This window comes from Fringilla coelebs (genome assembly GCF_963513975.1).
Source record: "Fringilla coelebs genome assembly, chromosome: 15".
Taxonomy (NCBI): Eukaryota; Metazoa; Chordata; class Aves; order Passeriformes; family Fringillidae; genus Fringilla; species Fringilla coelebs.
The window spans coordinates 12,033,616-12,048,546 of record NC_140041.1 but is presented as its reverse complement, the minus strand read 5'-3'; the positions used below and the strand labels follow the sequence as shown (position 1 = coordinate 12,048,546).

The 14,931-nt window shown below is 44.4% G+C and overlaps 1 protein-coding gene across 1 annotated transcript in view; it reads left to right on the top strand.

Moving 5' to 3' along the window:
• Positions 1-2,001: 2,001 nt before the first annotated feature.
• ADAMTS2 (ADAM metallopeptidase with thrombospondin type 1 motif 2) overlaps positions 2,002-14,931 on the top strand; it is a gene marked incomplete at its 5' end in the record, with an annotated part of 173,374 nt that continues 160,444 nt past the window's right edge. Inside the window, 4 exon segments of the mRNA XM_084216061.1 lie at positions 2,002-2,029; positions 2,032-2,077; positions 2,079-2,218; positions 3,144-3,505. Coding sequence (XP_084072187.1) covers positions 2,002-2,029; positions 2,032-2,077; positions 2,079-2,218; positions 3,144-3,505 — 576 coding nt within the window.

Sequence of the window (14,931 nt, the reverse complement as noted above, 5' to 3'; positions counted from 1 at the left end):
ATGTGATAAGGTAACAACACGTGCACACAGAACTTGGTTTCTCTATAGAAATAAATTGCATGAAGGCAGTTACTGATTCCTTTTGTTTACATCATTACTCTGCAGTACAGCTGTTATCCATATTAAAGCATATTTTCTAACCTCCAGTATTTTTAAGAGTAAAAATCCATCTTAATTAGTAGAACTAATGGCTGGGTTGTTTTGTATTTGTATAATCTATTCTGTCACTTTTTTTTTTTTTGGATGAATCATATACAAATAAGAACTTTGATTTCAAATGTAGAGGGCCAACCCCTCTCCCTTTCAAGTTTATGTGCAGAAGTTATTTCAATTTGAGCAGGATGGGATGGATGAAACATAAAAAAGCCACATCATCAGCTTAAAATACAAGTCCAATAAAAATGAAGTTGGAACTTTACCAGCTGTGTACTCATGAAAGCATATGAGATTTTAAGTAAGAGGAGCTGCTCAATATGGACCCAAACCCAAAGCAAACCAAAAAAAAAAAAAAAAAAGAGCCAAAATAAAAACAAACCAAAAGGAAGAACTGGGAGAAGCCTGGTGCAGACAGCAGTTCCAAATAGGGGTCATTTGAAAAGATAAGAAAAGGGATGTTTGAATGCAATGTACAAGTTGATCTACCTCATCATTCAGAATAATCTTTCCTTTTTTATCTTTAACCTAAAGAATGGTAAAGCCAAACCAGAACATCAAAACAAGCAAGCAGAAATCATATACTGCCACAACTGATCGGGGTTGGGGTCCATAAGCCCTCTTCATGAGCAGGGAGCAGGGCTGGCTTGCTGTTATTTTTTTTCTATACCCTTCATTTGTATCCATAATATAGGGGTGGAAGGTAATAGCTGGACCCTTAGTCATAAAGGAGCAAGAATATTCAAGGATACCCAGGAAAATTCCTTGGCAGAAGACCAGCTTCCTGCAGGAAGTCATTGCCTGCAGCTTTCCAGAGAGGTCTAACACATGCAGATACAGTGAGAGTCAGCCTGGGGTAGGTAGGGCTGTGGGCTGGCAGGGCCAGCAGGAGCACAAGAAGGGCTAATAGGATTCTGCAAGGTTAAAGAGTGAAGTGGTGAAAGCAGCAGATGATCCCAGCAATGTAAAAGCTGAGTAAATACACACATTATTTGAAGGGAATAAGCAGTATGGCATTTATCCTGGCCATATGGAAAAAAATATAACTTGTTTTTTACCATAAAGGCCACTCTTGATTTTTTAATTATTTAAAAATCCTTCTTCTATATTGTATTTATAGTATTCTAAAGACTTTCAGGGTCCATCTCTCCAGTTGCAGATATTTAATATAAGATTGCAGGAAGCAATTTCAGTCTTATTAGCAAACTGCCCTAACAATTTTTACTGTGAAATGGCTGCTTAGAGTGATTTATTGGATCAGATGAAGATCTCTGACCGTGATTTGCCTCTGCTGGTGGCACTTTTTCCATTTGGGTCCCTGCTGTCAACTGGAAACCAAGACCGCAACACAACTCAGGCCGAGGCGCCTTAAGTTTGTCAGCCGCATCTGTCTCTGGTCGTTTCCATATGGATGCACAGCCGGGACGGCGCAGCCCGCGGGCCCCGGTAACGGGACACTGCCCCAGCTCCCCGGGGCTCCCGAGCCCGGCGCGGGGCGTTTCTTTTCGCTTCCACCCGGGTTCTGCCAACTCCCGTCGCCGCCGGCGGGCCCGTCCCGGAGCGGGGCGCGGCGCGGGGCGGGCGCTGCCGGCCGGGGCTGCCCGGAGCGCGGCGGGGGCGGCGCGGGGGCTGCCCGCCGGGGCGGGCGGTCCCGTCCCCGCTGCCCGCGGCCCGTCCCCGCTCCCCGCGGCCGGGCTGCGCCGTGTGGCAGCGCCTCTGTCAATCAGCCTGACTTCACTCCGCACGCCCTGTGCTTCCAGTACTATACCCCCGCCGCCTCCTGGTGTCTCTGCTTCGCTGCGAGCCGGGAGCGCGGCCGCCACTGCCGCTGCGGCTGCGGCTGGGCGAATGCGCGGGCGGCGGGGCGCGGGGCAGCGCTGAGCGGCGCGGAGCAGCGCGGAGCGGGGCTGCCGCCTGGCCCGCCCCGGCTGCGGGCAGCCCGGGCGCCGGCACCCGCGTCGGGCCGGGACCGCCGCGATGGACCCTCCCGCGGGCATCGCCTGCCTCCTGCTCTGCTGCGCGCTCGCCCTGCCCGCCGGCGCCCTGCGGCGCCCCGGGGACAGAGGTAGGTCTCCGCCGGGACGCCTTCGGGGCTGCTCGCCCTGCCCCGCCGCCGGCCGGTGCCCGCAGCCCGCCCGTCCCAAGTAGCGGCTCGCCGCCCCGCGGCTTTCGGCTCCCCTTGAACTTCTTCTGCGGCTACTTTTGCCGGGTTTCCAGTTGTTTCCTGCGAGCGGCAGGCGGGGACGGGGACCGGGCAGCCGCGCCGCCGGCGGGGAAGGGACCCGGCAGTGCCCGGCAGTGACAGCGCTGCCCGCAGAGCGGGCGAGCCCCGGCGGGCAGGGAGCCGTGCCTGGGGCTCCTCGTGCGGGCTGAAACACATGGCAGCTCGTCTGCCCCCTGCTCCTCTTGCCCGGGCCATCGCTTCCGTCCGAAACTCCCGGGCTCCCCACTGAGACCGCTCCCGATCGCTGCCCGCGACGTCCCCATCACCGCTCGACTCAAACCCGCCGCACCGGGGGTAGTTTGAGGGACGTGCCTTTGCCTTGCAAGCTTACCACCTGCAAACCCAGCCCCTACCCCTGCCCCTGCGAGCAGTCCCGGAGTGAATCAACGCCTTGTCTTCAGCGCTGACCACCCGGGAAACCCCCAAAGTCCCCGAGGCGACCCGGTCACTAAATGGGCGTGCAGGGGTGCGGGGTCCGGGCTGGGTGGGCAAAGGGGAGCGGGACCCAGCTGCACGGGCAGGAGCGCGGGGTCCGGGCAGGGTGGGGAGGCTCACGCTGCCGTCTGGTATTTTGGTGAAGAAAAGGCAAGTTTGAGTGAACTCTGCACACTTCGTGCAGGTGAACCAAGTGCCTGCAAAGAGTGCAGTGTCCATCTGCCTTATGTAAGTGTCTGCTGTGCTAATGAATAATGGAATAAAAATCCCGCGGCATCAGGATATGTTTAGTTCTAGTATCTCTGTCCTCTCTTGCTTTCTCCCTGTAAAGATTCAATCCTGAGGAATATAGAGGAGTACAGCCTTGTCATCCCCACAAGCACCGATTCAGAGGGCAGGTTCCTATCCCACTTGGTGTCTGGACCGCCAAAAGCACGATTCAGGAGAGCTGTGGAGGACTCGCAACGTGAAGCAGCAAATGAGCAGATATTTTACAATGTCACTGTTTTTGGAAGAGAGTTTCACTTCAGGTTGCGGCCAAACTCCAGGCTCGTGGCCCCTGGAGCAACAGTTGAGTGGCAGGAGGACTCTGAGGAGACTCATATTGAACCTCTCTATGGAAATTGCCTCTATGTTGGGGATATCACTGATCTGCCAAACGCTTCAGTTGCTATCAGCAATTGCGATGGACTGGTAAGTTACTTTTGTTATTATATCAAAGATAATTATATTAATTTCCTACAGTCTTTAAATATAAAATGTGTGGACTGTCAGAAACTCACACCTCATATGGTAACTGTGAATGCAAATTAACTAATGTTCCCTTGTGTGGGAATAGCTGTGCTGCACCAAGCGCTGCTTTACAGACAGTGGCACTAGAAGTTTGAGCACATGCTCTGAGGTAGCTACTCTGGAACAGAGCAGCTAAAACCAACATTTATGCTGATTTGTGGTAAAGTTACTTGAGGGGTCTGATGCTCTAAACCAGAAGGTTAAGTGGCAAGTTCTCAGCCTCCTCTTCCACTTCTCTCTTACAGCCTGCAAGGGTGAATGTTAGAAAGAGTTAATCCCAAATAATGGGCTGGACTACCCTGGAAACAAATTTGATAGGTAAAATATGGTTTTGTCCTGGAAAATTTAAATTTATTCAGAGTCTGTTTCCTTGGATATTTCACTTGGTGAATTTCATTGCCTAATCAAGTGATTGATGAAAAGTTGCAGAAGAGTTTGAGTTTTATGAGCAAAACAGCCCCCTGTGATACATTTGTCAAAGCTGTGTGCTTAAAACTGGCTGCAGTTTTCTGTTCTGGAGTGCATGTTCAGCACTCAGATTATCACTGTTTGTCCCTGACATCCTAAACCATGTGCCATTTGAACAGTAATTACTGCATAGCAATTTGTTTAGTGAGAAAGGGGCTATATTTTCTTTTATAATGACCAGTTTATCCAGCCTGTATTTCCTTGCTCTAGCCTTTAGAGTTTGTAATTTTGAGCTTGCTTAATTGTGATACGTTCTGCCTCTGCATAAAGAGCCAGTAGGAGTCAATTGTATTTCTATTTATTTAGTCATAGGAAGTTGCTCATTTGCTGTGCCAAGAAGATGACATGTATGGAGATAGTATGTTGGCTATCTGAGAATGGAAGGGAATCAAATACTTTTCCCCTTAGTCTTTCCTTTCCTGTGGTTTCTCCTAGCCATGTGCATTCCTGTTTTGAGAAGCAGGTTTTAATGTTGCAGTTGTTTGATGTGGACAGCTGGCTGAGGGTAAGAGAAGCACCAGGACTGAGCAAGAAGAGCAGAGTGTGAGCCTGCAGTTCTGCCTCGGGGGGGAAGCAAAAGTTCTGTGCTCTCCCTGTGTCTAGCACAGTTCATTTTGTGTAAGGCAAATTTACTTGCTCAAGATTTACTTGCTCTTTACTTTTAAAACTGGGGCAGAGCAAAAGCTCTTCTTCCTTGTTCATCTGTGCTGAAAGGTGGAGGAAGATCCTGTTGATGGCTACTCCTCACCTTGTGTTCTTCTCCTCAGCACAGGTGTTGACTGTAAGGGCAGGGGGGGAGCTTGTTCCTGCTTCCTTCCAGTGTTTGCCTGAATGTGGGCTCCTTATATTTAGACAAAAGAGTTATGATAAAACAGAACAGGAGTTAAAGTCAAACTTTGGATGAGACTCTAAAGGTCCAAGGCCTCATGTTGCACGTAAAAATGACAAAGAATGAGAATGGTTTATAAAATGAAGTGCAGATACTAATGAAAGACTTTATGAATTACTGCTTTTTCCACATTTGTTACATCTCAAATGCAACGGTGTGAAGCCAGGCCTCAATGCAATAATAAATGCACTCATAAAAGATTGGAATCCAGAAAACTACCAAAGGAATTGTAGTTTTTCAACCTGTATGCACAACCCCTGTGTCTGCCTTTTCCAGTGCTCTTGTTTCCATTAGACTGGAGAGTTGGTCTGGGCTGGGAAGTGCCACATTCTAATCTGAATGATTTTCACATGGAATTACAACTTCTGTGGTTATGCAAATACATTTGGAAATGGATTACTGCTTCCTCCTGGGTGTATCTACATGGTAGATGTTGCAGCACAGAGATGTATTTTTTTTTTGCCCAGGTCACTGAAGCCTTCCTGCAGGAAGCATTGCCTCAATACCTTTAGGCTGTAAAGATTTCCCTGAGATTGTGCAGTAAATCTGTTTTGGAACAACAAATTGACTCCGGTCCCTTGGGTACCATGTTCCATCTCTACCCTTGCCCTCCATCTCAGTTTCTTTCTTTCTTGTGGGGTGAGTGTATAAAACAGATTATCAATAGAATTACACAAACTCAAAGGAATTATACCAATGTTTCTCCAAAAGCCACTGCTCTGTGGACAGAAATAATAAGCAAGTAACCACAGAAGTTAATACTGCTTGTGATTGTCTCCCTTTATTTCTTGTTTTTTGCAAGTAGTAGTGAAGAGTCCTTGGAGCAATGAAGACACAGAGACCACTGGGCTGTATGCTTTTCTTGGGTTTATTGGCATTTGGGTGCGAATAAAGACATGGACAAAGCTATTCTCTACTGCTTTCCTATGTCTGTTTTTTTACTCCACACCTAGTTTTCTTCAGTGGGCTGAAGTATTTCCACCACTGAAGTGGGCTGAGGTATTTCTAGGTTATTCTGGAGATAGGGCTGGTGGATCCCTCTTACAACTGAGTTGTCAACAGACAAGTGTTAGACTTTTACATTATAAACTTGATTAATTTAATTCCTAGTATTTATTTTTGAAGTGCTTGCTTTTGAAGGTGGTTTGACATCTTCTCGTGGTCTTCTGTCTTTTGCATCAACCATCACGGCTGAAACAATACTGGACTTGAAGTGTCCTACTTTGATTTTTTCATTGCAAACTTTTGTTGACTGAATCTGGTTTAAGTCAGCAAATGCATCTGCCACCTTGCCAACTTCTGATGTTATCTCCTTTGAACAGCCCTTTTGGTTTGCACTGCACTACCATCTATGTCTTATTTTCCAGTTATTGTCTTTGAAGAGTCTGGCTGGTGGAGTTGGTATTGCCAAATCAGAAGTTGTTGGAAGGAATTTACATGAACATAGTAGATCTGTGAAGGGACTTTTGAACTGTACTATAAATGATGGAGATCTGCTGCCCTGACCGAAGAGATATGCATTAGTTTGGCTACTCACGGTTTTCTGTATCAGAATTCAACAGAAAAGTTATTGATCTAGAAATCAAATCTGAGGCAGATGAAGAGAACTTCTGAAGTATGCTGTCTAGGTGTGTTGTCAGAGCTGGAGCAGGTCATTAAAAATTGTGGATGCAAATCAAAGTTAAAGCTAATCAATAGATTTTTAACAGCTTTCTGAATTATGAATGTGATTTTTACCATATTAAAAAAAAAGTACTGTGAAAGCTTTCCCACTTAAAATAAAAACACTTGGGACAATTTGTTATCATCTTGGTTGGCCTGACAGCATTCAAACTGATTCTCCACTGAATGGACAGAACAAGCATGGTCAGCTCTCCATGGCCTGCAGGCTGTGGTGGAAGGCATTGTGCTTTGAGTATGTTCTTGGTCCTTGGCCAGATTCTTACTTGTGGATGCAGTTGGAGGATGAGGGAGCTGGCTGTCCTCTCCAAGGGTTGTGAAGGAGAGTGGTTGAAGGCTGTAAAAAATGCTATAAAACAACAAAAAGCTAGGATTATGTTAATCCTTCCAGATTATTGCATAACTATGGGAACTGTCTTTCTTTACCTCAGCAGATGAACCTGCCATTGTAGAAGAACTCTTTACACTTCTAGATTTTTGATAAATACTTCTGCAGTGCTTGAGGCAGATGTGCCAAAAATGTCTTCTTTAGGCTGACAGGATGGCACTATTCGGTTGTGGAAATTCAGAGACACAAAGTCTCTCCCAGTCTCCTCATGACATTTGTAGTTTGTGAGCTAGAATGTGTACTTAGACAGGAAAAACACAATATCAACAGCACATCTGAAGTGGATAATGAACACATGATTAACTTAGGCTGCAGTGCAGAGTCAGATGTACTGACAGGACTGGGAAGACTGAGGATCACTACTCCATGATGAACAATCAATGTGATCTGATTGCACCCACGGAGGCAAAGGAAGGAACATCAGTTTCAGTAACACATCATGGTGTCCTGGTTTGGCTCCATTAGTATAATCCTCTTCCTTTTTTAAAGCTAAAAGATCAGCTGTCCAAAAATTTCACATTATTGTCACTAAAATTGAAAACTTATTAGAAGAATATATACTCAAACTGAGCTTTCCAAGCCATCTCTGCTTGTTTGTTTTCTAAATGAGCTGTAAGCATTCCATGGCTGGGGGTACCAAGAGTGACACCTTACAAGTGCACTGGACTTGTTTCTTCTCGTGATGCACCAGGCAGGGTTTGCTCTACAACGTTTCAGTCTTTCCTGTGCTCTTGCTAACCCTCCCAAACTGTTTTTGAGCAGCCTGCTGGCTGGCTGGCTGCTTGCCCAGGCTCTGTTTCTTCTAGAAATGCTTGGGACACCAGCAGTGCTTTTCAGATTCATGCCCAATGCTGCAGTGTCTGTAGCCCTGGGCCCACCTGGGTGGGTTAGTGGTGATACATTTCCCTTTCCTAACCAGCCATGGATCCTCAGGAGCTGGCTGGTGCTTTGGCTGCAGTCAATACAAGTGCACACCTGCCAGTTGTCCCATGATGTTGTTAGGTATAATTTATATTATGAGTATTTTCTTTCCTGTTTTAAATCAGAGAGCTAAACTTTTTTCCTCAGTTTTTATTTTACAGGGTTGCGTTCATATAATCTAATTTCTAAAGTGGAAATGTAGAGTCTCATGTTCAGATCCAGTCAGTGGTGTTTCCTGAGAGCAATTCCAGCTACCCATGTGCAATGCCCACCTTTCTCCCCTTCCTCCTGCCACCTTCCCTGCATTCCTAAAGGCATTTAGTCACTTTGTGAAGTCTAGCCTTGTTTAGTACCGTTCTTCTTCACTTTGAGTATAAGTTTGATCTCTTTGAAATAAGTGAATTTTAAGGTTGTATTGTTATATACTGTCCTGATGGAGGTGTTTTCTTGGAACTGTCCAGAGAGTTGAAGGTGAATCTCACTCAACTTAGGTGGAACACGTAATTTACCTGGATAGGAGGGTGAAGGAGCTGCTCACAATGAATATACCAGGAGGAGGCAGATATGCTTATGTAACTGTGTTATTTTTCCTTTTAGACATCCATCTCCTGCTTTCATATGGATTTATAATTTAGTCGTGTTTCTTTTTGATCTGGTTTTTGGATTACACTGGTTTGTGATCTAGTGAAAAAGCAGAGCTCAAGGTAGCACAATATTATCTTCAAAGTCTGGTCAGGTCTAGTGCCTGACAGTTAAAACAGATGCGTGCTACACATAATTCCAGTAATTCCTTTTCTGTATGCTGAATTCTTAGCATTTACAATATGATGGGGTTGCATCCATTTTAAGGAGATATTTGGGCTCATATCATCTTTTCATTTGGGAGCATTTTCTCATTAAATTAAACCAAAATCAAACCAAAGTCACCATCTGCATGTTTTAATTTTTAAATTTTTTTCTTTCTCAATTTTTTAATGTAATGGCAAGATTCACTGTGGGTTTTTTTGATAAGTAGAACTGTAATACAGTGGCAGAAGAAGTGCAAATAAGTTCTGTGACACAGTGGAGAACAAAATGTAAAAGCCATTCTCATTAAGGAAACAGCAGTCCTTCCTCTGCAGATGATCAGTGGGATCACCATTAACCCTTTTGCAAGGGCATTTTGAATTCAGCTGGGCTTTCCACAAGGCTAAGCCAAGCATGTATGTGAATTCTAGCACAATCAGAGCCTGACTGCACATCCCCATCTGCACACATCATTTAAAAGACATATGGACCCCTTTTGATACCTAACCCTCCAGCATGTCCATGCTTTCACAGGATGGAGACTTTGCTTTGTAACCCATTCTCTGGCTTTCTGCTGTTCATTTCCCTGGCCAACATGAGCCCAGTTGGACAGTCCCTTCTGCTGTGTAAATTGCACAGGCTTTCCCTTTTAAAAGTTACAGTGTGAAAGACGAAGAGTGTAAACACTATGATTCAGCCTCTGACTGGAGTAAATTATCCTCTCCTGCCCTTAAAAGAGACTCTGTCATCAGTAAATACTGCTTTTTTTTTCTTTGCATCTTCTGTGCATGGATCGTCTCACCTACATTTTATCTGAGAGCAGAGCAAGCAATTTCCTACATCATACAGGTGGACACCATCTGGACAGAGTATCCTCAGGCAATCAAAACTGGGATCTTTGTGGTATGTTGTAGGCCTTTGGATAAAATATAAGTATTTATGTCTTATTTGACCTTGTGTTGCATTGTCCTCATTGTAGTAGTGTCTCAGCTGTACTATGCCCTTTGACCATACAAAAAACTAATTTTCCAACCAGAATATTAAACTCTGTATATCTGAGGAAAGGGGCCTATAGTGTCTCCTGCTTCCCATCTTGAAAGACCCAAATATAGGAACTAATTTTGATAAGGTCATAATTAATTTCTGGGGTAAGCAGAACATCTATTTTGAGAAGTCTGTCCCTCTTAGCTTCCAGAGGTGTGTCCCTCCAAAAGAGCTATTAGCTCACTTACCTGCCAGCTCGCTGCTTCCTCCTGGTGTGGGGAGGCTGTTCCCTGAGAATTCAAGACTCCTGCAAATGGCAAGGCATCACCATATTTCAGGTTAGTTCCATGTTTACTTTTTGCTACAGAAGGTCAAAAAAAATTTTTTTTGGATCAACCAGAATTCCAGCTGTTGCATGGAGCAGGACCTTTTCTCCAGAGATCACACTGGTGTTTTATTTGACCTACTTCTGAGTACTTTTAATTTATGGCGACTGTTGCTTTGTAAGCAGGTCATTCCATTACTTAATGGCACACTAGGACATTCCTCATACTGGGTCTGATTAAAGCAGAACCAGGGAGCAGGTCTGGAGTGTCTTGCAGGGGGTTGCACAACCTTGCTCTGATGTGCACGCCCTCCTTTTCGGATCACCTTGTCCCTTTATTGCTTTCTTTCTTCCAAAGTTTCAGTAAGTTCTCTAACGCATCACATCTGGTTCCTTTAGCCCCTTTATCTGAGTGTGTTTTAAATTCATCTTTGTTTGCAGAGTCTTGACACAGCGGGTTCCCAGCTTTAATAGTCTGCAAATGAAAGGCCCACATTTCACACGCTATTTTCAGCTCTGTTCTGTTAAACTGTAACATTGAAAAGAAGAGTGTCCTCTTCAAGTGCAGAAGAGCACGTTGCTCCCTCATATCTAAATCACAGCTTCTGTTATAGATCTTCTCAGTTATTCCCAGGTCTCCAAATGTCTGGCATTTTCTTCAGATCTGGAGTTCTTAAGTGTGAACCTCAGCATTAATGTTTCTGCTTTTTCTTCTAAATAACTGTTTTTTGTTTAAAGAAAGAGTTTTAAAGCGTTTCCCTCAAGGAAAAGACAGAGATGCCAGTTCTCTTTCTTGAAATCCCAAACATCCCCTGGCCAGTGAAAATCATCCCAAGTATGTTGTTTTGAAGGTGTCATTTTACAGTACAGATGAGTTTCTCTTTACACCTTGTGTGTTTTGTCTTGTGTGTGCCTCTGTGAGACTTTGTGCACTGCTGTGGGTGCCATGGGCTGGCTGCCCCCAGGTGGGGGAGGTTCATTTACTGACCATGGTGACTTCAGAATGGTTTTATCCTCACTAATACCACAGGGAGAACCGGCCCTCACCACTAATTTACACACTTGATTTTCCCCCTGCTTCATATTCATGCCCCTTGTAGGACTGCATCTGTTTGTTTTCCAAATCTTTCCCTTGCTGAAATGGAAGTCCCATTTGTACAACTTGCTGTTACTTTTTAGTCTTGGCCTCCCAAGTGTGTTGAAGTTTTTCAGTGCTAACAATCAAGTTTATATATTTTTTTTATTCCTTTTAAATTGGCTCATGTAAAATTTAGTATTTTGCCCCTTTATTGCTGCATTTGTGACCCTTCTCTTCAAAATAAAGACACCATTAATTCCTCACTTTTGCAGCTTTCTGTGGAGAATTCAGAGGTTAGAATTGCCTAATGTCCCAGGTACTTTGTGACTCTTCCACCTGCAAAGTACGGTGTTGCCACTTCTCTTTTGATGTGGTGAGCTATAAATACAGCAACTTTAACTTCTTTCCCACTGTCATTCCCTTTAACTTTTCCTATAGTTGCCACCTCTGTGTTTGAATTTCATTATACGGTCAGACTGTTTTTCCCCAGCATTTAACCTCTAGCCTCTTGGACCTCAGGGGACAAATTACAATCTATTTTCCACTGAAATTAAGTGTGAAGCCTGCTAATCCTGTAATGAGAAAGTCAGTGGACATCACTGGTATCTGTGGATAAGAAGAGCTCCTTCTACCTGTAGCTAGACTCAGCTAATTTATGCATTGAAGTTATTTCTCTTCACTAAGTGTGGGGGCTATAGGTTGCTGTTATTGCCCTGCAATGAAGGTGAATGATTTTTACAGGTTTTGAGGTAAGAAATCTGGAAGGAAATATCTGGCATGTGGTGAACATCTCATCTGTTTTTTGAAAAACATGAAATCAAAATACCTACCTGAGGTTTAGGGTAGCACAGAGCCACACCTTGATGTGAGTTGAGTCTTAAAGCCTTTATTAGTGTGTTTTCTGATTTACTGTCACTGTAAGAATAATGAAGTGAATGTGCAGAGAAGAAGCTGCATGGCTAATGAGCAGGCTGGCTAATGAGCAGGCTGGCTAATGAGCAGGCTGGCTAATGAGCAGGCTGGCCAGCAGCTCTTTTCCTTTACCCCATCACTTACAATCCTGACAAGAAGCAGTCCATGAAATGGCAGAGGACATTGAATTTTGTGAATGATACAGGAAATTTCTACAGGAGCCCTGAGTGCAGCTTTCTCAGCCTGCTGCTGTGCCTGCTTCCCAAGGTTGTGGGCAGTGCCTGCCTCCTCCCTCTGTGCCCTGGGGGCTGCTGGGCTGCAGCAGCAGCTTCCAGCATGTCCAGTAGAGCTCTGGACACACATCAGCCCCCTCAGGCAAACCCATCCACCACCTTCACACCACACACCCAGGATGGGCACTGCAGACTCAGGGCTACTCTTGCACAATTTGGTCCGTGGGAGGGATTTCTCTTTCAAGTTTTGTTTCTGAACATGAGCTTTTTTGGCATGATTTAATGAGTATTGTAGAGTATAGAAGGAGAAAGTCAAAATAATACATCGAGTCCAACAGGAAAGAAAGGCTTACTTTCTTGGGAGTAAAACTGTTTCAAGAGCTAAGCATAGTAATGCACCATTTACATTTTAATTAAAATACAGTAAAATGATTGAATTTAGAAAGGAAGAAGGGGAAGCACTTGCTGAATTTTTAGATTAGATGTTAGGAAAAACTTCTTCACAAAAAGGGCTGTCAAACCTTGGAACAGGCAGCTCAGGGAGGTACAGATGTGGCACCTGGGGCCACGGTTTAGTGTGGACTTAATGTTCCTGTGTTAATGGTTGACCTTAAAGATCTTCTAAGTCTCTTCCAACCTAAATGATTCCATGGTTCTGTGATTCTCATTTTTCTGCTCTTTCCCCCATATGCAAAAGGCAGAGCTAACATCCAGTACCTGCCCTAAGCAGCTGCATCTTGCATTTCTCCCATGGTGAAGTGTGGGACTCCCAAGGCTGGTACAAGGCTGGTGCCCATGGCCATCACATCGCCTGCAGGACAGAGCCCACACTTTGGAAAAAACCTACAGAAAACACAGAGATTAACCAAGGGTAGGTGGCAGCACAGGCTGTGGTTGCTGTTTTAATAGCGGGATTATTTATTTCAAATCATGGCTTTTGGGTAAATCATGTTCATCCAACTCATATGCAGAAGAATACACTTCATTTTTCAGAGTGCTAAAGCTGGGAGGCTTTCCTCGTTCTCCAAGCAGAGGAGCTGTGGAAGGAATGTAAGAGATGTTGTTCAGAAAGCATTCTGCATGTTTTTAAGAAACAATCTTTGAGAAATAAATCACTACTTGACAATGAAGACAGCTGAGCTGGGCTCAGTAAGAGTCTTTCACTCGCCAACACTCTCACGTGACAGGAGTTATATTGGAAGATGACAGGCTTTGAAGCTTGCAAGGCTGAAAATGTCTTAAAGTTTTTATGTACCTAAAGTAATAGCTGGATGAAATGGTATTTTTCAGACTTCAAAATGCTCTCTGTAAAGCACCATGAATATACATAGGGTAACAATTTTTACCTATTGTAATCAACAAAAAAAGCCCCACCACAAATCCGAGAAGCAGAAATTTTATGCCACTTCTGTTCAATACCACTAGGTACCTCAGGGTTAAAGAAGGTTAAGAGATGAAGTTGGGTTGATTTCAGATTTATAACCAAGCTTGAAATCAGAGTTTTTGAATAGTTTTAAGTTTCATTGTAAAAATTGCAAATCTACCATTCATCAGTAAACCAAAATATTTAATTCCCAAATAAGTGCTAAGAGGTGTCTGTCAATATTAAATTTGTTTGCAAAGTTACAGCACATTAAGGCTGACATAAGCAGCAAGTGTAAAAATGGGATTAATCAAAGGATGATTTATTCTTCTTTCAGAGTAATATGAAACTCAGTCTGGATAAGTAATAGACAAGCAAAGAAAGACAAGACCATTTACAAGATGTTTTGAATTAATTTCATCTCCTCAGTAGGAGAGTGTAATGAATTTCTGTGAAAATAAAGTGCTTAGTTCACTGCAGTCAAATTAAGCCCAACAGTAATCATACACATCTTATAAAATAGAATAAAAATGCTGAACCTATGAAAATACAGTGTAAGCTTGCATTTATCTAAACAGAAAATCACACAGGAAAAAACCCAGATTTCTGTCAATGTTTGTCTCATGATCCAGCATCATTTTGCATAAGGGCCAGGGAGGTCCCATCGCAAGCAGCTGTTTTTTGGGTCTGTTCCAAAGCTGCTGAAGTGAATGTGTTTAGTTTCACTGGCTCCATTTGGCTTTGTGTGGACAGGTTGATTAGCAGAGTATTTGGGACAGAAAGCAGGCTGTGGAGTATTCCACACCATAACCTTGTCTGTCACCTTGCTCTCTGTCCCCTGGTGCAGTGGTGCTGGGGAGGGAGATGAGCGTGAGCAGCTCAAGTGCAGCTTTTCCCTGGCTGTTTATATCCCGTGTGCTGGATGGAACAGGACAGAACTGTGTGCCTCTAACCCTGAAATAGCTCTGCTAAACCTTCTTCCCCTTCTGCCTCACACCACATCCCCACCACAGAAGAGGTGATGCATTAAGTAAGGGGGAGGGATCAGGAGAAACCCTCCAGTCCATGCCAGGAGGATGAGGCAATTCCAGCTGTCTTGAATTTGCAGGCTCATTCTGACAGCTTTTCTGTCTCCATATTCCTATGAAGATGAGGCCAGAAAGGAGAAAGATTTCCCTGCTGACATTGCCTCTCTGCTCCTGCACTGCTGGGGGTGTGGTGGTGGGAAGAGCTTTCTCTGCCTAAGATGTTAGTTTTGACCTCAATAAAACTAGCATCACTTGCAAGAAACCCCACCCAA